This window comes from Camarhynchus parvulus, chromosome 1, assembly GCF_901933205.1.
Source record: "Camarhynchus parvulus chromosome 1, STF_HiC, whole genome shotgun sequence".
Classification (NCBI taxonomy): Eukaryota; Metazoa; Chordata; class Aves; order Passeriformes; family Thraupidae; genus Camarhynchus; species Camarhynchus parvulus.
In genome coordinates, this window is record NC_044571.1 from 33,022,218 (window position 1) to 33,044,730 (window position 22,513).

At 36.9% G+C, this 22,513-nt stretch overlaps 1 protein-coding gene across 1 annotated transcript in view; it reads right to left on the minus strand.

Moving 5' to 3' along the window:
- Window positions 1–22,513, minus strand: part of OCA2 (OCA2 melanosomal transmembrane protein) — a 161,083-nt gene that overhangs the window by 30,393 nt on the left and 108,177 nt on the right. The window contains exons 21-22 of the mRNA XM_030951234.1: window positions 18,589–18,682; window positions 5,689–5,782 (exon numbers count right to left, since the gene is read on the minus strand). Of these exons, the coding sequence (XP_030807094.1) occupies window positions 5,689–5,782; window positions 18,589–18,682 (188 nt within the window). The remainder of the gene's footprint in view (window positions 1–5,688; window positions 5,783–18,588; window positions 18,683–22,513) is intronic.

Consider the following 22,513-nt stretch of genomic DNA (forward strand, 5'->3'; position numbering starts at 1 on the left):
AACTTGCCCATGTATTAATGCATTTTTGTTGAGAGTGCTTTACTCAAGTGCTGCATTTGCACTTATTTGAACAGAAGAACTCTGTTATCATGTCAATTATCAACAATTAACCCATGACCACTTACTCCTCCTTATTGATCAGAAGAGTAGTGGGAAGTGAGATTGAGATAATTCTTGCATCATAATCGTTAAACTTTCTCTCAGCAGTTCACTGAGTCTTCCCTAGGTACTTTGAACATCCCCAGATTCTATCTTCTGGAGCTGCACAGTTGATCAGAAAGTCCACAGGTGAATTGAATTTGGGTATTTTGATACCACATTTCTCAATCAAAGTCTCCATCAAAATTCATATCCAAAATGTAGAGTTGGTTTTATTTTGCTTAGAGTCAACTTTAAAAGAGCAACAGCATAATTGTGGCATAGGGTGGTGTTAATAGCAAGAAAATAGAAAAAAAAGATACTACATTTTCAGGAATGAAAAGGACTAGAGTTGTCTAACACATAACCCAGTAGAGACATTTACGGGTTTTTTAAAATTGTTATTTTCTATAAATTGTGTAAATAGGATACACAGGAGGTGGCAAAGAACATCATATTTGTCCTCCCACGTATATGAATGTCACTTCTCATGGGAAGTTCTGTTTCACAGCCTTTGCATCTGAGTGCTCTCAAAAACAGATAAATAGGATATCCTACTGAAAATATGTTTGCTGTGAATACCTCACAAAACAAACCCTATGATAAAACCAATTTTTTTTCCTAAGCTATTATCAGAAACCAATATTTTTGACACTTTCAAATTATTCTTATTCCCAGAGAAGACAGAGGATATTAATTCGGCTCTGCAGGTGGCATATGAAGGGAGGGCAATGACAGAAAAATGCAAAACCTGAAAATACATACAATGCCTTCAGGATTATATCCAGCTAGCCCTACAACTGTAACTCTACATTAGGCTCTTAGGCTCATAACGTCTTCCTCTGGGCAGACGGATTTCCTTATGTATCAAATTATTTCTCCCACATTCTTATCCACTATATAGAGTTATCCAATCCGTTCTTCCCATGACCAGCACTGTAATATAGGCACAGTCAGCCAAAATTTGCTTGACATAAAATTGGAGTATGTCCCATAACACCCATTTTATATTTTTGTCAACTATGTTCATCATTTATCTGTGATTAATTTTTTTCTATTGACATCACACATCATAGACACAGAGAGGTGATTAATAATGAATTACAATAGGATGAAGGAACATAAGTTTGTTTATATTTGAAACACTGTGTATCTTTATAAGGTTATTTGCAGAGAAAATGAAAGACAAGTTGTAAATTGTATTAGCAAGTTTAAAAAAATGGTTATTAAAGCCCCTACAGCAATGAGAACATCTTATGTTATGGAGCTGGAATCAAATTTTTTATTTGCAACAAAAAGATTTCTGTGCATCATTTTCATGTTCCACAGGGTGGTCTGACCTAGATTGCAACAAACTCAGATATATATTAGTAAAAATTTTTAAAACTTTTTTGAAATGAAGTATCTAGATTAGAAGAGACATCTGCAAAGTTATTTATCATTGAGAAAAAATAAAGAGAAAAAATTGAGAAAACTTTGAGAAAAAAACGAAAGCTCTGTTGACTATTTTACAGTCTGAATTTATATAAAATCATTGTATTAACCTCTAGAATTCCTCCAAGCAACAAGACTACAATGTCTTTATCTGACCATTTGCCAAGAGAAAAGTACTCTCCTAGATTTGGGGTTTTCCTTTATGTCAAGCTCTTATTCAGGTGTAATAATTCTTTGATAACTAGAACTAAAATCATAATAGGAATATTATCTTTCTCTGCCTTCTGCTTACTCATAAATGCTGTCTCTCTTCATATTATTAACATTTCTGATGTTTTCTGCAGGGTCAAGACTATGAAAATAGTTACACTTCTGACTAGAGACATAATGATCATTTGTTTGATCTGATATTTGCTTGTTCTAATGTTTACTCTTGACCACACACAGCAAATATCCCACTGCTCTCTATCTTCTTTTCCAAGGCCCATGGACTCACAATTTTTTCTATTTCTACCACTTAACTACTTGTCTTTGTGTCCACAATGTAGGAAAAGTATAAGAATTTGAGGGGAGAACAGATATAATCACACTCATGTAAGTAACATGAAAACTGAAAGACACTTGGATTTACACTGAACAGCAAATTGAACAGGAATTTGACATTGCCTAGATTAACAAAGAAAAGGCAAATAGCTCCACATTCTGAATTAAATCTTATCTTTTTTAAATGTGAAAAAACTAGGAGGACTGTGACTGGAATATCATGTTCAGCTCTATCATGTACATCTCTAAATTACTAGAAGAATAAGGAAATATTATAGGAAGGAAATATTAATATTATAATTAGTATTACTTTATTTAGATTACCTATATTTCATATAGGTATGTCTAACATATTTTTTTCAAGAGGAAAGATTGAACACATAAATACAGTTTGATGAGGAAGTTTTCAAAATGGAACAAGAGCATAATGTGGCTGTACTGATTCCAAAAATGCAAGAGCATCTTTAAGGAAATTATTATTCTGAACTTGCTCTTCTTATGAATTTCAATTTTGTTTTTGTCATAACATTGCTTTCTTTCCTTTTGAATTCGAGTTATTCCAAATGAATCATCCAGTAGCAGTCACTCACTATTTGCCTTCAGATTTGTGGGGCTGGTTAAAAGCTGAATCCCTAAGTGGCTGAGCTTGGAAGACACTACTGGGACACATAAGCCTGGGGAGCAGCATTAGTGACTGGTCTCCAGCAGGCCTTTGTGCAGCTGATCACACTGGGAACTTCTGCTTTTTCCACATGCCTTGTCAGCAGGTCCTTTCCCCATTCAATGAGTCTCATATAAGCCCTATTCTTCCTTTTGATGCTGATAAACCAGTAGGAGATCCTTTCTCTTTTTCTACCAACATGTCTAACAGATTCAAGGATAAAAAAAGATTCATGGTGATAAATTAAACTTACTACAATATTGTATATTTTAAATGACATGTGAATCTTTTTATTGCAGTGGAACATAACGAATAATCAAAAAACCTCACAGGGTCTGAAAACAGAAGTAGAATTCATGGCAGCCAAATGATCTTTTCTCACAGGCAATCTTGCTCTTTCCCTTGTGAGCACTGTTCAGACAGAAATGGTACATGTGTTGATGGATAATGTCAGAGAAGGGAACAAGACCTGAATGCACTCTTGGTGAGATATTTGGTGACACTTGCCAGCACATTCACAGCCAGGCATGCATAGACATGACCTGGTATCTCCTCAACCAGCAGTGTACTCTGAACACCAGGCTGCTTTAAGGTGCTTCAACACACAGAGGGAACCTTATTCTGTTCTCTCTTCTTCCTCAGTATAATCTTTCCCACCTAAATGCCATCCTACTGGAACCACCTTACAGGCACAGCACTTCCAGAACATGGGCCTGAGTTCCTTGGATGGTGAGAATGGGACACCAGACCCATCTTCCCCTAACATCCATCTGTGGAAGACCAAGTCCTTGAGGCAGTAGGACTCTTGATCCAGGGAAAGAAGCAATTATTATTTGTTCTGACAGACACACAGAACTCCCCAGCACAGGGTTTCTCCTGAGGAAGGCACTCCAGAAGCACATCAAGCTGGTAAGACCTCAGCACTCTAGGCAAGTTATCACACCTGGCCACCTCTGGCTCTGGCTGGGCAGCAGAGTAGCATTGCAAAACACATCTGCCAGGTTGCCTCTGCTACCTTCTTAAAAAGGGAAGAGAAACCTCAAACCACACCAAGTGCCACTGTGCAAAGACACACAGAGGAAAGGGTCATGAGCCCACAAACCCTCTTACAGAGGAAGGAGCCTGCTTCTTGCCTTTTTCTCTCCCTGCTCAGAGAGGCATCATGGTGCCTCTCGCCATGAGGAACCCATAGCTTTTGTAGAATCTTACCCTCTGTTGTATCAAGGTGTACTCACCAGACAAGCTTATCAACCCTCTCTGAAACTCCTCTTACAGACCGCTGTGTCAAAACATGGTCTTCAAAAAAGCTGCTTCTAGCAAATCCTCAGGGGATATACAAAACACCTCTTGATGCCACGAGAAGCCTTAAAATATATTCAACTTGTGAACATTTGACTGAAACAAGTATTTTCCTAACACAAATTGTGAAGAAGCTCATGGTCTGCCTGTTCAGTGATTAAAAGGCAGCCAGAAAAGTGAGCTTTTATGTTCTTTCTGCTAATTAATATCCATTGCTATCTCTCTGAGACCACTATGTATTCTGTTCTCACATCTTTGTTCAAGGTGGCTACAATCTTTCCCAGTAATCACTTCCACCAAAAGCCTCTGTATAGAAGTCAATTTCAGAGCATCTGTCTGCTGCCATCAGTTCCAAAGAATGCATTCCAGTAAACACTGCTGAAGAGATTAGCCAGGCTTTACATCTTTGTTTTCTCAGTCAGTCTCATAGAAGTTTTAAGAACATTTCAATACAAAATCTACATAGAAGACACACTGTTAATGCTACATACAAGTTAAATCCCCAAATGCCAAGGTCAAAATCTGTGAAACGTGAACAGTGCAATATCCACCAGCCCATTATTACTGCATCTCCTTTTTTCTTGTGCAAGAGTTTGATCTCCAGGAAATCTGTGAGCTATTACTATGTACTACATAAGACTGTTCTGCAGTCTCAAAGATCCTGACAACCAAGATTTGGTTGATGAATCATATTAATAACACAGGTTTGAGGGCTTTGAGGTAAACAGTTCAGAAAAAAGCTGATGCAGCTGACACACAATAATAAACAATTTAAACAAAGAGAAAAAAAAATGGTCTAAGCTTAACAGTGTCCTTTTCCCTAAATATGCATAAAAAAGAAGCAAGGAATTATGTTTTAGCTAAATCAACTACACTTTAAACCTGAACTTTGTGTTTTGTCCGTAGTTACCAGTTTCCACTTACATCTTTCAACCATAGTCTCAAAACCAGGAAGTATTTGGAAAAATATTAAATTACTGTATGCATTAAGTACACCTTGTCCCTTAAAAACCTGCTGACAAATGACCTGCAATGAAAACTCCACCATTAAAAAATCTATTAATTATTAATTAAACAATTATTAGGTAACAACTTGAGTTGAGCTAAACTGTATGCTCATCACACTTTCATTCATAGTTGCTAAGAAGCTGGTCAAAAGAAGTAATTACTTTTAAGTAAATAGTTTACTGGTGGGATAATGGAATAAAAATCAACTCAGCCTAAATTAGGACATTCCAGTTTCTCCTGATGATAGAACATCCATGAATATGTGAAGATGAGAAACTAGGTTTAAACTGCATTTTACAATAAAGCAACAGTTTACAATTTCTAGAAAGCTGAAGATTGAGGGTGATCAAAGCAGGAATTTCGAAGGCTTTGTTTCTCCTGGAGTTCCACTGCGCTCCCACAAGCTTCATGCATTCTATCAACATTATACAAAAATAAAGTGATTTGTCTTCCACCTGCATTTCAGTTGCCAAAACCAAATTAGGAAGTATCAAGTATCTTTTATAGACCCTTTCTCTAGATTTTTTTCCTTAGAAGATTCATTGTTTGCCAAGAGAGGAAAAAAAACCAAAACCATATTGGATGTGAGAAGTTTAGAAATGTACCTGAAGAACTCCATGAAAGAGAAGCCATAACCATGCTGTTCAGCAATCCCAGCACAAACAACATTTGCAGATGCTCCAATCAATGTTCCATTACCTGCAGTTCAGAAAACAAAGACCAGTTTATAGTTGCAGTCTCTTTCTTACTCCTACTCTGTTTATTCTGTGTTGAAGGCCTAAGATACACTCATTACAAAATGAAAAATCAATTTCTGTTGTATATAGGTTTGGAAAGAAACATACAGTCAATACCTCCACATCCTATAAATAGCTTCATGCTTTGAAATGTAAGCCTGGTATTACGCCCTGGTTCTACTTAGGCAAAAAAATTAGGGAAAGAACATAGCACCAATGAAAATAACACCAGAGACCTGCATTCAGATAAACATGTTGATTTTCAGTTTTATTTAACTAGAAGGTGCCATCTGATGAGGTGAAAAGATGAGATAGTTTGAGGATACTAAGAAAAATGGATACCTTTTTTCCTAATGTCAGCTTGATATCAACACTGTAGTGTTTCCTTATTGATAAGTAATTTGTAAGATTTGTTTGGAGTTTTTTAATAGAAATTAAAACACAGTAAGTGTGACAATGGAGGGGAATGGATCTCTCCTAAGGCAAAAGGATCAAAGACTTTGTTTACCTAATCACCATGGTTCTTCAATAAATAAGGAAACACAATTTTATTCAGTGAAGTTTACCAAATTAACTTAAAAGCCCCCACACAAGAGGAACACAACAAAGAAAAATAATTTGCCAATTTATAATGTGCATCTATCCTCACTTCTCCCAAGCCTTTTCCAGAAATTAATCTATTTCTTCATTTTCTCTAAACTTTTAACAATCTCACAATGAAGTCAGGTATTCAGAGCTCAAAAAGACTGACCCATTTTCTATATCATTCCCATGAGTCATACCTCAGACTTATACAAGCTGCATACTCGACTTCCACAAAGCAGATGGCTCCTGCAAATGTTTCTGATCTAAGGCACGACTCAGGAAGTGACAGTGACTCCTACATGCTTTTCTTTAACTGAAGTTTTGAACAAAGGTAACAATCTATGAGATTTTTTTAATACTCAGTAAGTCATCTCTTTTGCCATACATCACTACATTAACAATCCATTATTCTAAGCAGGAGCCTTCCTTTCCTCCCATTGGCATGTAGTTATTCTTCTTACTTTAGTTCTCTTAAAAAATTCAGCTCCATAGAAACTCTTCTGGTCTGACTTTGAGAGAAACAGATCATAATGTAATTAATGCTCTGGTTAATTGTTTTGATTCAGTAAATGTTTCGGGTCATCCAGCGATCAGTATAGCAAAAATTATCTCAGAATAAAGGCAGAAGAATTATTCTCTCAATGTATTCACACATGGCATTGTTATGGCATTCTGCACCTGAAAGTGCACACAAAATTAGCAGATGTCTAAAAATATTATTAAAAAATAATATTGCACTCTTAAATTAAAATAAAATAAAAATTAAGTGCTATAATTCAGATGGTTCTGACTGGTCATTATAGTGACAGAGTAATAAATCTGAGGGGAAAAAATAAACCCCAAAAGTCACTCAGGACTTTTTTATAATTATTTTTAGTTGACTTCTTGAAAGCCAAATCTTTCCAATAAAAAGCCCAGATATGACAATTTTTTTTCCAATTGAGTCCAAAGAAAATGCATGAGTCTTTTATTCCAGGATGGTCAATTACTATCAACACACATTAGGCAGCAGACTCAGATTTTCATTCTGGAGTAGGGATCTGAACAAAGCCATCTATTGTCTCAGGTGAGTGCCCCAAACAACACCTATTAAGAACAATAGATGGGTTTTATTTTCTCATCAGCAGCTCTTGAGCAGATGCCACTATGGAATAAGGAAGTCCCAGAAATTTTGGAGATTTCTTGAGATGAGAAAAGTGCTTCCCTCCCACTCCCTCTAGTCCCAAATAGATATTTTATTTCATATATTTGATTCTCCCTCTGTGTTTTTTTAAATTCCTTTTCTTTCTGCTCTCCTAGGAGCTGTGCTAGGTGACCTGCTTTCTACTTGCTGTTTTTAAGTCTTTTACACTGCAAAGGAGCTGGAGCTCAGTGCAGAGATATCCTGCCTGTCTCTGAGGAGTTCTGCTGATGTTGCTGAAATTGCACATCAATACAAGGGTGTATCCTTATTGATCATAAAACTATTGTGATCATCCTTGTAAGACACCAAGAATTTTTTGTAGCCTCAGCTTCTTTTCATACACAGAAAACCCCCTCCACAGGTGCTTTAGGTGTGGAGAAAAAACAATGATTAACATCATAAGAGGAATAGAAACCTTTAAAAAATAGTGTCTAGCACTGGTCATTAGAAACATCACACAGGTCATTTCCCTTGCCCTCTCTCTTTTTGCCTCGAAGTATATCCAAATTACTTTACTGCGCATTTGAAAATACAAAACTGAACTTGAACAGCTTTCCTGGTAGGTACTGCCATGAGAAACCAAGGCACAAGGCGTGTGGCTTGATGTGAAAACAGAACAAATGAATACAGCTGATGAAATTAGAGGAGTCAGGAAGGAACACTTCAGGAATTTTCAATTCCAAACTAATCACTAGTCTACAGCATCCAAACATTTCATAAGAGCTTTCTGCTCTATGTGTAGCACAACCAGTCATCACTCTCAGAATAATGTTACTGCAGACAAGGAATAGCTCTGGCTTCAAATTAAAGAAATGAGACTGAAACTGTGCTTCTCCCATGGCTCTGACTAGATACAGTCGAGATCTCCAAACAGCACGAGCTCTCCTATACTGCATGGGCTATAGTAATGCCTTCACAAAATGAAGTATTATGGAAAGAGTTTCTGCTTCAGCAGTGAATTGATTTCCCCAAGTAGATTTCACTTGAGAAGAAATTGTCACCTTAAATGTTATCTGTGAGGAACAGCATTACTTTTTCATTTGTTTGGAGCATGTGTGCAGTTTAATTAGGCAGTGGCTCAGCAGGCTTCAAAGAACTGCACTCGAATTAACAACAGAAGCAAACTTTTGTTTCACCACGCAGGAACATCTGTCTCCACGGCAGGGGTTTTACTCAGCGGTGAAATAGCAACACTGTAACCCTCTGAATCATGGAAAACTCAAGCCTAAGTTAATGTACACAGAAACCTATACATTAAATTCATTCTGATTGATGTGAATTAAGAATAGACATTTTTTAGGACTTCACTTAGTCTTGACTTCACCTTCACATCACCTGCAATCTTAAGAACAATTCAGTTTAAGAAGGCTCCTGCTTGCTTGTTTGTATGCTCAAAACAGAATAACACACGGGTCAACTGTATCAACACATTGCAATAACCAGTCTGGTTTGAGAACTGCTATTGTAACTTTGTTGATGACTCCTACTCACCCCTTATCACAAGGCAGATGGTTACAGAGAAACTGGATACACTACAATGAATTGTGATATTTCTAATGCCAGTAGTATGTGATATCAGTGAACTAAGTAGTGCATTTTATTCTGAATATCTCTTCTTCCTTTTTTCCTTGACAGACTACATACACTGCTGTCAGTATTAACTATGCTTAATAGTTCATAAGCATGAAATCAAGAGAGACCTTTTCCTTAATGAAAAAAATAGTAATTCTAATTAGCTGCTTATGCTACGACAGAGGAATCCTCACAGATTGTAATCCTTTTTCCACAGAGCTGCCCTAGCTCTGTACAATCACTTCAGAAACAAAGTAGAAGGTCTGCTACTGTTTCTGTCTAGAAAAGGTGATATAAGATCTTTCTGATATTTCTCAAGGCAAATAACTTTGAATATCTTTAGGGAATGTGAAATCAACCCCAAGTGTGAGACAGTATTTAAGTTTTAGTTAAGAATAAATCTATCAAGAATATCCAAGCCCCACACATTAAAATGTGCCTTTTCATCCCCAGCTAACTTAGAGCTACAAGCAAGAGGACATTGACAAGGTTTGGTAAGCCTGATTTGGTACCTGCAGTATCCACCAACCTTGCTTCTTCCAGCCTTCTTCTTCCATTTGTAGCTACTTCTTCACAACCCAGCACTTTGCTGCATGGCTCCTTCAGAGACTGCCTAATCTGAACCCAGACCTTGCACCCCACACACAATGCGCCTCTCATGGGCCCACACAGCCTCCTCCTCAGTAGAGGGAGTTTGCTCAAAAGTCACTATAACCTGCAACGCACTGAAAATCAATGCTGGGAGAACCAACTAGGCTTACTGAAAAAAAGGGGCTGGGAAATCAGATTAGAATCACAGTGAGAAAAGGGAGAGATTTTGAATCAATAATGCGCACCATCTGACTTCAAGCCTCATCCTCAATGTTGATTTTTACTTGTCAGCAGCACATTTATTATATCTAAATGCTGTTAATTCTCAGGAGTCCCTTTGGTATCGCCCCCTCAAGAGCAAGCCTAACCCTTCTGTTTGCTGAGTTAATGTGTTCGCTTGGAGAATCACCTCAAAGTGCTTGGCAGGATTAGTGTTTATTACTCAAAGCACTGAGAAATCAAAGGGATTATCACTAATAAAGCTGTTTGGCCTAGCATGAGCAACCATCATAACAGTAACTTCCTTGAATATAAAGGAGATAATACCTTGAGTAACAACCAAATGGATGGCTAACAGAAAAGTTTGTTTTGCTGTGAAAATTACAGACCATTTCCCCTATACCCATGCTTAACCAAGAAGCCTTCTGCATTTTCTCTCTCCTGAATCTCAGGACAGCTAATGCAGAAGTAAAAAGACTACCCCATTTTCGTGCCAACACAAGCTCTGAGAAGAGCTTTTCCCTAGCCTCTAACAAGCATTTGTGACAGGCCCAGTTTTATACAGGACAACTGTTCTGCTTTGTCCAGACAAGGATTCTCTTTCTGAAACAAGAAATTTTCCACAGTCATGAATAATTTTAGGGTGAGGATTCTCAGCCCTGCTTTTTGCTGTAATGAGCCATTCCATTACAGTATCAAACTTACTGAAGGAAGTCAGCTCCTTGCTTCCAAGGCATTTTTAAAAGAAAATCCTGTGCACTCTCCCATATAATTTATATTGTAAAATAAAGGCAGACTGATGTGCTGGCTTCCTTTCCACAGCATATTCTCTACTTAAAGCACAGGCTGAGCAAATGTAACAAATCTGTCTGCCAAAATGAACGCTGACCATTCTGGTTTTGATTAGCCTTATAGAAGACAGCCTTCATAGCTTTGATAAATTTTCAGTTTCACACAAAAGTAATACAAATTTGCCTCATTAAAAAAAAAGCCACATTTATATTCATCTGTTCAATGTCCACAAGTCTTGAATATCTTCTAATAACAGGCAAGACTTGAATAACTTCATCTTTTTTATGTATAAAAATTAAAAAGCCAGATAATCAAATGTTGTCATCAGTAAAGAGAATCAAGGCCAGTTGAACAGTAGCAGTCCCTAAAAGGGACATCAAGTCATAGGCATGCATGAGCTCAATTTTTTTTATTTGTGATAAAATGCAGTCTTGTGATGCCAACATTTTTGATTTTACTGTTTTGGAAACATTTCGAATGGTATATTTCTAAATAAATGCCTAACCATGGACACTGTAGGCGAAAAAATGAAAGAACATGAATGAAAGTTTTGAGTTCAGTTATCAAAAAATGTCATTGAACTACATTCAACCCAATGCTTTCAATCAGGTGAAATTTACCATTTTTCTCTACAAACCACTACATTTACCACTACAACACCACCAGCAGGACAACTGTATAAGAATTACACTAGTAAATGCTCATTGTTTCCTATTTGCTAAGAGAGGAAAAGGTGAAATTTAAATTTGCCATTCTTCTATCAGAAGTGTGAAATAAATAAGGTGAGTTGCTGAACATCCTGCACTTGTTTCTTTAGTGACCTAAAGAAATTCACGAACTTCTATGAAATCCAGGCATCTCTAAAAAATACATAAAATCTGGGGTGACCACTAAAGCCACTTTTCTCCTCAGAGTCAATCTACCCAGTGCAAGTGTAAAAAATACAATTATAATGATGGTTAGTGCCAGCTGCCTGACACACCATTCCCTCATGCCCTGAGATACATATTCAAGTAGATTTCACCTAATGTTTTTAATACTGCATATATTTCATATTTTTAATACTGCACATATTTAATCTCTCATTTTTAGATTCAAAGACTAAAACTATGTCTCAGTTTCATAGCTTTGCCACATGTCATGTTAATGGGGACAAATATTGAAAAAATGTTTCATATACAGAAACCTGGCATAAGAGTATATTATTCATTATTTATCATAATATACTTTGAAGATAACTGTGCTAAATAGATTTATCAATATCTATATACATAATATCTAGAGTATGATTATAACTTTCTTTAGTGTCATACAGAGTATCTGATTTGTCAACTTAAATCAATATGAATATTGCAAGATATTTTTCTTCCTCAAGGTGCAGAAGAGGGGACATTGCCTGGAAGGTGTCTGCAGAGGAAGAAAAGTAGATAATCCAGTATTATATTCTGCACTTAAGTGTTTTGAGTCCTGCTGCAGCTTCTCTGCCTTATTCTGTCTGATAGTCCAAGTGCTACCTTCTAACTGAATATACCTCTTCTGCTGACAGCTATTCAGAATCTGCATTCTCATACTGCAGCAACTCACTGATACAACAAAATCAGTTTGCCTATTCCATATATTTCCGAAAACAGAAAGGCTCCTGGAAAGAACCTTCTGTCATTTATAATGAAGAAATGAACAAAGCAAGTAAAGAAAATTAAAGGCATCTCCACATATACTTTGTAGGAGCCCCAGTGGCATGTCTGATCATTATCCTCTCTCTAATTTGCAGAACTTTATAGCTTGCAGTTATTTTACACAGGTTGAAAACCATTAATAGAGGCATTTCAAAGTTATCAGTAATGCTAGCGTTACAATCAAGTGATTTTGGTGTTTGGTATAAATTTATTTTCTAAATCAATACTGCACAAAGCTGTCTTATTTCCAATTTAAAGTCTAAGACTTACCACCCAAACTATAAATTCCCATCAGTGTAGCTGAAACATTATCCTTTACCCCATAGGCTTCATATTTCACCCTTAATGGCATGCATCTATCTACACATGCATGTCTGCCAAGGTAACTCTTTTCAAGCTTAGAAAAATGTCCTTGCTGAAAAAAAATTCTAGTTTCAATATGGGGATTATTTTCCATATTAACTCAGTGTCTTAAAACCAAACTTGTCTCTGATAGTGCCTTCATACAGACAAAGACATGTCTGTCAAATGGTCACACTTAGTTTTTCCTGGTTTTATATTTTAGGCTCAAAATTTTCTTCTGCATATCTTCCAAACTCCAGGGGACAATCTTTGGCAATCTTAAATAATGTGCTTTAGTTGCAGAGGATCTGGAAACAAGCCTGGGTCTCACACCAAGGACTTTTCAGCACTGCTGGGCTTTAAGAACTTCACACTGAAAAGGCATGAAGATATCTCAGAGCTTGAATGTAATTAAAGGGCTAAGGAAAAGAGCAACTGGATTTTTATAGAAGGTTACAGATTCCGGCTCTTACAGAAATGGGCAAGAGGACAGTTTGGGCTCTCAGGTATTAATTGAGTGAAAAGAGTCCTCCTGCTTATATCCAATGTTTTTCACACTACAACGTAACACAACACTTTTCAGGTAACATCTGAATGAGGCCATCGTTAAGAACAAGAAAAGAGTACTACCATTTAATGGACAGCAGCTACTGTTGAATTCATTTCCAGCACTGCAAACATCATAGAAACGATGCAAAGTACGTTTAGAAACCAAATTAGATATTAGTAGAAGACATATAAAAAACATGTTTCTAGATATGTACAATTTAAAGGTATTTAAAGGTATAATACTGCTAAAGACTGGCCTGAGGTCTTTAAATAAAAACTGTGAGGTGTTTCCTAAATTTCCCTATTTGATTTGCCTTCCTTTCAAGGACAAGAGCAGCAATATCCTTTACATTCTGAAAGATTGCTCTCATTCCTTAAAATACCACCCTTTGATTTGGATTGAGTTTTATATTGATAAAAAAATATTTATCTGAATCTGGACTGTCTTGCCCATAAGACATAGAACGGAGCCCCAGGATTTCTTGTCATTAAAAGACTTTTTTAGAACCAATAGGATCTTCCAATATTCATGTCCTGGTTAAAACCAAGCTCAGGTAGGTATATTGTCTCTACCAGAAAAAATTTCCTACAGTTTCAATTGCACATTTTATACAACAATAGAGTTCAAAACCAAAGCTGCTCCTCCTAAATAACAGCTATATTTTTACACCATGCATTCATTTTTCGGTAGATGTTTTTAATCTTTCAAATTGAAAAGTGTTATACAAATTTGATCTATTATAACTATAAAAGAACAGTAAAATAGCTACAGTTTTTTATAATGCTAATTATAATATATTTATTATATTTTATGCTTTCTGAAGGATATAACTTTTCCTCATATTGCAGAGAAGGAGGATTGGTTTATGAATATAAACAATATTATTAGCTTTATACTTTCAGTGTCTCTGAAGCTTTAAACATAGTTTAGGATCTTATTGGGTAGAATCTGCAGGAATAATAAATCAGTGATACTCCACTGTGCAAGGCTCCGTCTGCACCAGGGACCTAAGGAGGGCTGCTGAGAGGCAGAATAGCTACAGGACTGGACTATTGAGAGAAATCCTACTGTTTAGTTACACTGTGGGATAGCTGTAATAGCTGTAATTAGCACAATGTCCTGTGGATAATGAATTTTATTCACACCTGGGTTTTGACCCTGTCAGGTTAGAAGAAAAGTGCCAGCAATCCTCTCTTCTTGCCTCCTGTCTTGACATAGAGCCTACAACAGAATTGTGTGGCCAGAATAGCACAACTGAATGCATCCTAGAAACTCCCTATTTCTGCAGAATTGTAACAGTAATGACTTTCAGGTCCTTCAGGAAAATATACAGAGAAAGAAAATAGTGCAAAACTATACATTGTAAAAAATATCCCCTCTGGACCATATTAATAGTCACTGCAGCAGAATTTTTGCACTTTTCTATGCTAGCAACTGAGATCTCAGAAGGCAGGAAGTTTCAAAAATTAATTTGATTTTTTTTAAGCATACTGTTTATAAATCATGAAAAAAAAAAAGAAGAGAGAGAGAGAAAGAGATAAAAGGCCAAATAAATGCCAGTTCTTTAAATGTCAAATGTATAAAAACCCCTCAAATAATATTTTAGCTATAACCTCTCAGCTCAGTAAATAGTCTAGTTCTACACAATTGAACAATCTTAACAGGTGAATTTCTGACTGTACACTTAATAAATTTAAGTTGAATCCTTATTTTATGCTCTTTTAAAAGTCATGAGCCAAAATAAAAAGTGCAATTAAAGTTTCTCTTGTTCTGAAATTGCTGTAGCTAGCAACCTTCATTTGCTCTCCAGAATTTCAGCGTTCCCTAGACACTCTTGGAAGTTCTGCATAAAATTCAGTCTTCAGAGTGTTATAATTCCATCAAGTACTAGAATACAAAACACTAATGAATGAAGCTTTATTCAGAGCCCTCTCATGCTAAAGTAATACAGATTCATTAGAACATCCCATAAGTTTCTTCCTTGTATACTTCCTTTAGTACCTTTTATATTTCCTGTTTTCTTTCCCTTCATTGTTAACATGTAATTGAAATACTGGTGAATCACACTTAAAAAAACTCCATGAGCAACACAATTTTTCTGGACACTTAATCAGCCTGACCACTAATATCCAGGAAGATGTGAATTAATAATGAGCTCTGCAAAGATCATCTGGCAATATCAGTGGTTGAATGAACACCTTGATTGTATCACTATCTCCATCACTAAATATGGAGATTGGGGCAGCCAGACTCCTAACTTACTACTTAAGTTCTTAAAGATACCTGGGACAAATATAGATCTAAATTTCCAGAACCAGATCCCCTGAAAAATTATCATGTTTATTTCTTAACTGTATAAGATTGATCTGACCTAAACAAGAAAATTTCTGCCAAAAAGAACAGGCCAACTATGAGCAATATCAAAAAAATTTGAAATTGTGACACTCTCACCAGGAACCCATCATGATCATCACTGTCCTTGGCTTTCTCAATTAAGAGACAGGATTTTTTTATCCCTTATCACCTTCAGAGACACACTTCACAGAACAAGGAGCATCTATGTGATATTCCTTTACTCCTTTTGTCTGAGCATCAGGCTATCAAAGACAGAAATTTAGCAGCAGCAGCTCTCTTTTGGGAGACTATGACAACAACGTGACAGTTATACCATCAAAGGTCTTTTCATCTTATTTGAGACTGACTCCATCCTTCTTTCCTTTCCAGGACAACAGCTAACGCAATGAAGGAAAATTACTGCCTTTTCTCATCTTATTATCTTCCAAATATGTAGCTGTCTGTGCACTTTGTAGCAATAGGAATAAAGTAATTGAAACCACTGGAAATTTTTTAGGAGAAAATGGATGCTTTTTCCAAGACAAGCACAAATGCTGATGCTCCCTTTACAGACACATTAGCAGTGTTTACCCTGAACTACAGAAATGTTATCAAATTACCAGAAATTAAGTTCTGCGTTATGTAATAAACAGCTAACCCTACAATATGTAGTTGTAATGTATTATTTTGTAAGACTCTTCTACAAAATATCTTGTTTCTCAAGTTCCCTTATGGCTGCATAAGCAGAGATAAGATGCAATCTTTTGCCCTAAGCACCAGGCAGTAACGATATGATTGTCATCTACTCCTACTGCAACTGCATTAGGCTACCTTGAGGATTCCTTCATATACTTCAGGGATGATGGGAATTCTCTTTTGGAAATAATCTTTAAGGACCATCAACAATTCTTTTTTTAAGAAAGAAAAGCCCCTTTTTCCCCACTTTTCAAGGCTGCATCTTTTAAAGCTAAAGCTTTCACACACTTCTTAGTCTCCAACAATAAGCTCCTGTCCATTAGCTTTTCATCAATGGAAAATCAGAAGCACATTAAATTTCAGCCTAACACTCCTTAGAAGACATTTGCCAGCATAATCAGCATATGCTCAGCTTTATCCTAATGGAGAACAGTCAGGAAAGTTTAAGCTTTTGCTAATAATGATCTAACCTTTTATCCAAATATTTGTATGGATTTGAGCACCTAGGCACTTTGTATGGGTCTCTAATCTCTATAATTCAAATCATTCTCATGCTACTGTTTACATTTTAAATTTTGTCTCATAACTGCATACACACAGAAGTCTCTCAAAATCCAGGCAGCCCTTCAGCAAATCAAATTTAAGGAATTTGCGTTAAGATGATAACTGACAGTTTAGGAAAATCAGCTGAGACTGGTAAAGGCTCCAAGGCTGGTAAAGCACATCCCACTCAGAATATGTCAGCATAATCTGACTAACTTTATATTCCTTATGCTTTTTTATAATCTGAAATTTAATGAAATGAGAGTGTGTTCAGTGATCAACAAATCCACAGAATCATAGTGTCTTTTAGGTTGAAAAAGACCTCTAAGAAATCTGAGTCCTATGAAAAGGTGAAGAAGTATAATATTTTTATGGCAAACATCTATATGAAGATATGCTGATTATTCCAATCACTGGTTTTAAAGAGAAACAGATTAAAGTCACAATATAATGATGAGTAATAACAAGCACAAAGAGATATTCCTCAAATCAATAACTGGTGTGAAATTGTCCCGCCTTGGCAACACGCTCTTAAAACTCAATCTGTAAATTACATCACTGTAATCATTGTTAGGTATTAAGGTCACTTGTACTCACAATCACTTAGTTGAATAAACAAACCTGAACTTATATTGCGCACAAATTTGGTTTTAGTTATCCCTGTGGAGTCACAGGAACTGTTTAGAGGGGCATGGAGGGGAAGAAGGGGTGGATCCATGGTAGAACAACATGTTATTAATTTTAACTCTATATAACAACTACCTAAGTATTTAGGGATCAGCCAATAGAATATAATTAGCATTAAAATTCTAAGTAGTAAAAAAATAGTACTAACTTTATTTCTGATTTAAAACTTACACATTTTCATGGCATTTAGTGGACTTGTTATATGGAAACATTGTATTGTATCATCTTCACAAGCCATTTCCAAAATGTAAAAAAAATCCTTGTAAGTATTAACTTAAAATCTACTGGATTATTCTCTTTTATTCTTAGAAAAAATAGAGACAAAATCCAGAGCCTACAGTACATTCATGCTACCTTTTTAATTAAAAAAATTTAAAAACAGTCACAAAAACATGTCCTTCTTTTGTGCTAATGTACTGACAATACACAAAATCCCAGTTAACATCAAGATGGGCACTAGAAAAATGGCTGTTAGATTCATTATTAAAGGTACATTTCCCGAAGACTTAAAAAGTATTTTCCTTACAATGATGAGTAATAAATAGGTCAGCAAATGGATACTGAAATAATTTCTGTATCCAAAACCAGCCAGAAAACCTTCCAGTGACTTCAGCAGATTTTGAATCAAGCATTCAGATCTTAGCTATTATACATTTTCTGCATCTTTTCAATGAGCAATGATGGCTTTCTGTTCTGAAAGCCAAATGTATCTTTGTCTTTTCTCTCACAAAAGATCACAGCCATATAAGCACCATCTGGACTGTTTCTATGTCTGTAGATTATGCAGATACAGACTTCAAACACAGACTGCAAAAATCCTATTGTAGCAGCAGCAACCGACTGGGATCTTCATCCAGGAGTGCTTTGAAGTCAAAGAAGCTGAATCTGGCTCTCCATATGCCTTGCACAGTGAAATGATTGAACTAATTGTGCCAGTTTACACATGCAACAATTGCATAGCTGTTACCTTATGTCAGCTTTCTCACATAAACTCTTACCTCCAAGGCACGCACCCATAGCCAATGAGAAGATTAATGGTTTCATAGGCAAGTTAACATCTGGATCTTTACTCAGATTGAGAAGCACAGGAATCTGTGGTTCAAGAAGAAAAGAGAGAGAATCAGGAGACATAATCCGACCATCAGCACAACATAAGCAAAGTTCATTAAAGGAAACAATTAATACCACCAGTAAGGTCAAAGAGTAATTGGGGGGGAGTAAATTTTTTTGTGCTTGATGTTGGTTTTCTTAATTAGTTTCTTTGCATCATATGCTTGATCTTTGCTCAATTTTCCCCACTGACTCTGCTAGTCCCATGGCTGAGGAGAAGCTATTGACATTAGGTCAAGCCTGACACAAGTACTGCTAACAAAACTGAGGCTGTCTTCAGGTTTTGAGTCCCTTCCATGAGATCCTCCCAGGTCTACAGGGAACTGACAGTGACTATAAATCAACTGCCCTTTCATTTCATGAAAACTAAAGCACAGAGATGCATCTCCTCTCTCTGGAGATGATGGTAAAAGATGCCCAGACCTTCACAGGGAAGATGGCTGTAGATCTTGAGTCAGTAGCCAAAAAACTACAAATCCTTTTTGTAATCAAAAATATCTGATTGATTAGGGAAAAATTGAGAAAACTCCATTTGGCAGGCTTCTGAATTCATAAGCAGATCAGAGCTATTTTACTTCTTATTTCAACATCATATTTACCAGGGAATGTGGATTTAGTTGACTGGGAAATATTTGCAAATGGTCTAATGCCAGCCAGCAACTAAGCACCATGTGGTTCCCATCTCATACTCCCCCACACCTCCCCTTAGAGAGAAAGAACAATCAGGAAAAAACATTAAACCTTATGGGTTGAGATAAAAGCAGTTTAATGATTGTAAAAATATTATAACAATAATTAATAATTATCATGATAGCAAATAAGGTTATTATTTTTATTTTTATTTTTTATCATTTATTATATTAATGAAAATGAGTGACAGAAAAAGGAGTAGAGTGGAAGATAAATTAATTATGTGTAATACAATTGGTCACTACCTGCTGACTTCTGCCCAGCCCATCCCTCAGAAGCAATTGGTGACAACTGGACAACTCCCTACCGAGTGTGTCGTTCTGTGGTATGGAATAACCCTTTGCCCAGCTTGTATCAGCTCTCCTGGTTATGCTCCCTCACCCACCCTCCAATTTCTTGTGCTCCTGCTCCCTGGCACAGCATGGGAAAATGAACAGTCCTTGACTGGGGATAAGCACTACTTAGCAACAACCAGAACATCAGTGTGTTATCAAAATAATTCGTATAGTAAATTCAAAGCACAGCACTGTAGCAGCTATTACTAAGACAATTAATTCCATGCCAGTCAAAACCAGAACAGGCAGTTTTATGGATTTCATTTAATTGCTTTAGCAAATAAAATAAAATTTAAAAAAGAAAAATATAAAAAAACCCTGAAAAGTGAAATGAGATTGATAGGAAGGCATCATAGACTTCATTAGCCTGTTGGTATAGAGCCTAAAAATACAGCAGGCAGGCTTTCTAGCCAGATCTACCCTCAGTTCTCAGCCAGTAACATTCTTCAAAGCTAAACAACTTCACCTTAGTTCAGAAAAATGGTTTGAGTTCAACATAATTTTGTGACTACTTGGTTTGAAAAAATGGTGTGATCAGTACCTGTAGAGAGAAAGTTATTGGGAAGGGGAGAGGTGACAATTTCATTCTCTTGTTTTTAACATGTTCAGAGGTTTATGAGGAAAAAGGGAAAGAGAAAGAATAAGAAAATGTGGAACGGTGAGACATGAAGCAGGAAAAGATTTGAGAAAATAACTGTGATATATCTTAAAATTAATGCTTTCTCAGAGTTGAAGAGTTTTGGTAGTCAACAGAGTTATGACTTTTAATCCTCCAATTTGTCATTTTAATGTATTTCACAGTTCACCCTCAAGGGGTATGATCTCTTCTGCTTTCTGAAAAATGCTTTCACTTGGATGGCTGAGTGATGCTCAGCTTTACTGACTGCATGTGTTCTTTTGGTGTGGAGCAATATACAGGCTTAATGAAGAATTACAACGCTTTCCCCATTCCTCCCAACAGTGGTGCTACTCATCTCTCTTAAACCCTCTTATCGATTAGCCTAGATAAGCTAATTTATAAATAATTATTCTTGAATTTTACATAAGATGTCTATTTCTATTTTAAGGCCTAAAGAAGGTTCAGCATTCTCAACATCTTGTCTGTTTTTTGCATGAAACAGTAAATAAAGATGTCATTTCTCATCACAAACTTTATTGCTTTCAAACCATCACAGCTAGAACATGATAAGCAATACAAAATTAAGTTATATTTAATTTAAAACAATTTAGTTCTCAATATTTCCTATCGTTGAGATCAGTCCTAAAGCCATTGGCAGACAGCTCCTGAGTGCCGAGCAAATAATGCCCCACACCCCACCAGTGCACCAGATATGCAGAGATGAGACCAGCGGAGGGGCACTGGTACTGCTCTATCAGTGAGCATCTCCTCCTGGGATGGGCAGCAGACTCACAAAGAGTGAAACTCTCTCAGCTATTTCTGCTTTCCAAAGACAGCACTTGTACAAGTAATTGCACACACCCTCATGTGCAGAAGAGTAACTTAAGCAAGTTGCCAGGTCCTATAGCTGTGCAGTGCAGTAGAATTCAGCAGATCAAGACTGACCCAACAAAACTGGTTAATATTCCAGGACCTCCTCCTGCAAGCTCAGAAACGCATCCTGACAAAGAAAAAATCAGGCAAAAATGCCAGTAGGCCTACATGGAACTCCTGGACAAACTCAAACACAGAAAAAAAGAATCTTACAGAGGGTGGAAGCAAGGACAGGTATCCTGGGAGTAATAGAGAGAGACTGTACAAGCAGCCAGCGCTCAGGTTAGGAAAGCTAAAGCTCTGATAGATTTAAATCTGGTCAGGGACATCAAGAGCAACAAGAAAAGCTGCTATAGGTACCTCAGTGATGAAAGGAAGACTAGGGAAAATGTGGAGGAAGGAAATCGGAGACCTGGTTTTCCAGGACATGTGGAAATGGCTGAGGTACTCAATGACTTTTCTGTCTTGGTCTTCATCAGCAAGAGCTCCAGCCACATTGCTCAAGTCATAGAAGGCAAAGGTAGGGACTGGGGGAATGAAGAACCAACCACCTGCTGTAGGCAAAGATTAGGTTTGAGACCGTTCTAAGGAAACAGAAGGTGCCCAAGTCCATGGGACCCGATGAGATATATCTGCAGGTCCTGAGGGAACCAGCTGAGGAAGTGACTAAGCCACAATGCATCATATTTGGGAAGTCATGGCAGTGAAGTTCCCACTGACTGAAAAGGGGAAACATATCCCTCATTTTTAAAAGAGAAAAAGAAAGACCTGGAAAACTACAGGCCAATTAGTCTCACCTCAGTACCTGGCAAGGTCATGTAGCAGATCCTCCTGGAAAGTGGGGAGATGGAAAACAAGGAAGTGATTGATGACATCCGATATGGCTTTACTAAGTGCAAATGGTGCCTGGCAAATTTGATAGCTTTGGCCCAAATTGGAGAGGCATGGATCTGATGGACCATTTGGTGGATAAGAAATTGGCTGGATGATCATACTTAAAGATTTGTGGTCAATGGCTCAATGTCCAAGGGGACCCCACTGACAAGTGTCATTCTTTAGGGTTGATATTGGGACTGGTGCCATTTAACACTTTTGTCTTCAATATGGACAAAGTGTTCAAGACCAGATTACGCAGGGCTTTGAACAACTTGGTCTAGCAGAAGGTGTCCCTACCCATGGCAGGAGGGCTGGAACTGGCTGATCTTTAAGATCTTCACACCTAAAGCATTCCATGCTCCTATGACATTGTCTGGTTTGTCTATTTGTGCATGTCTATGAAACAGCAATTCACGCTAT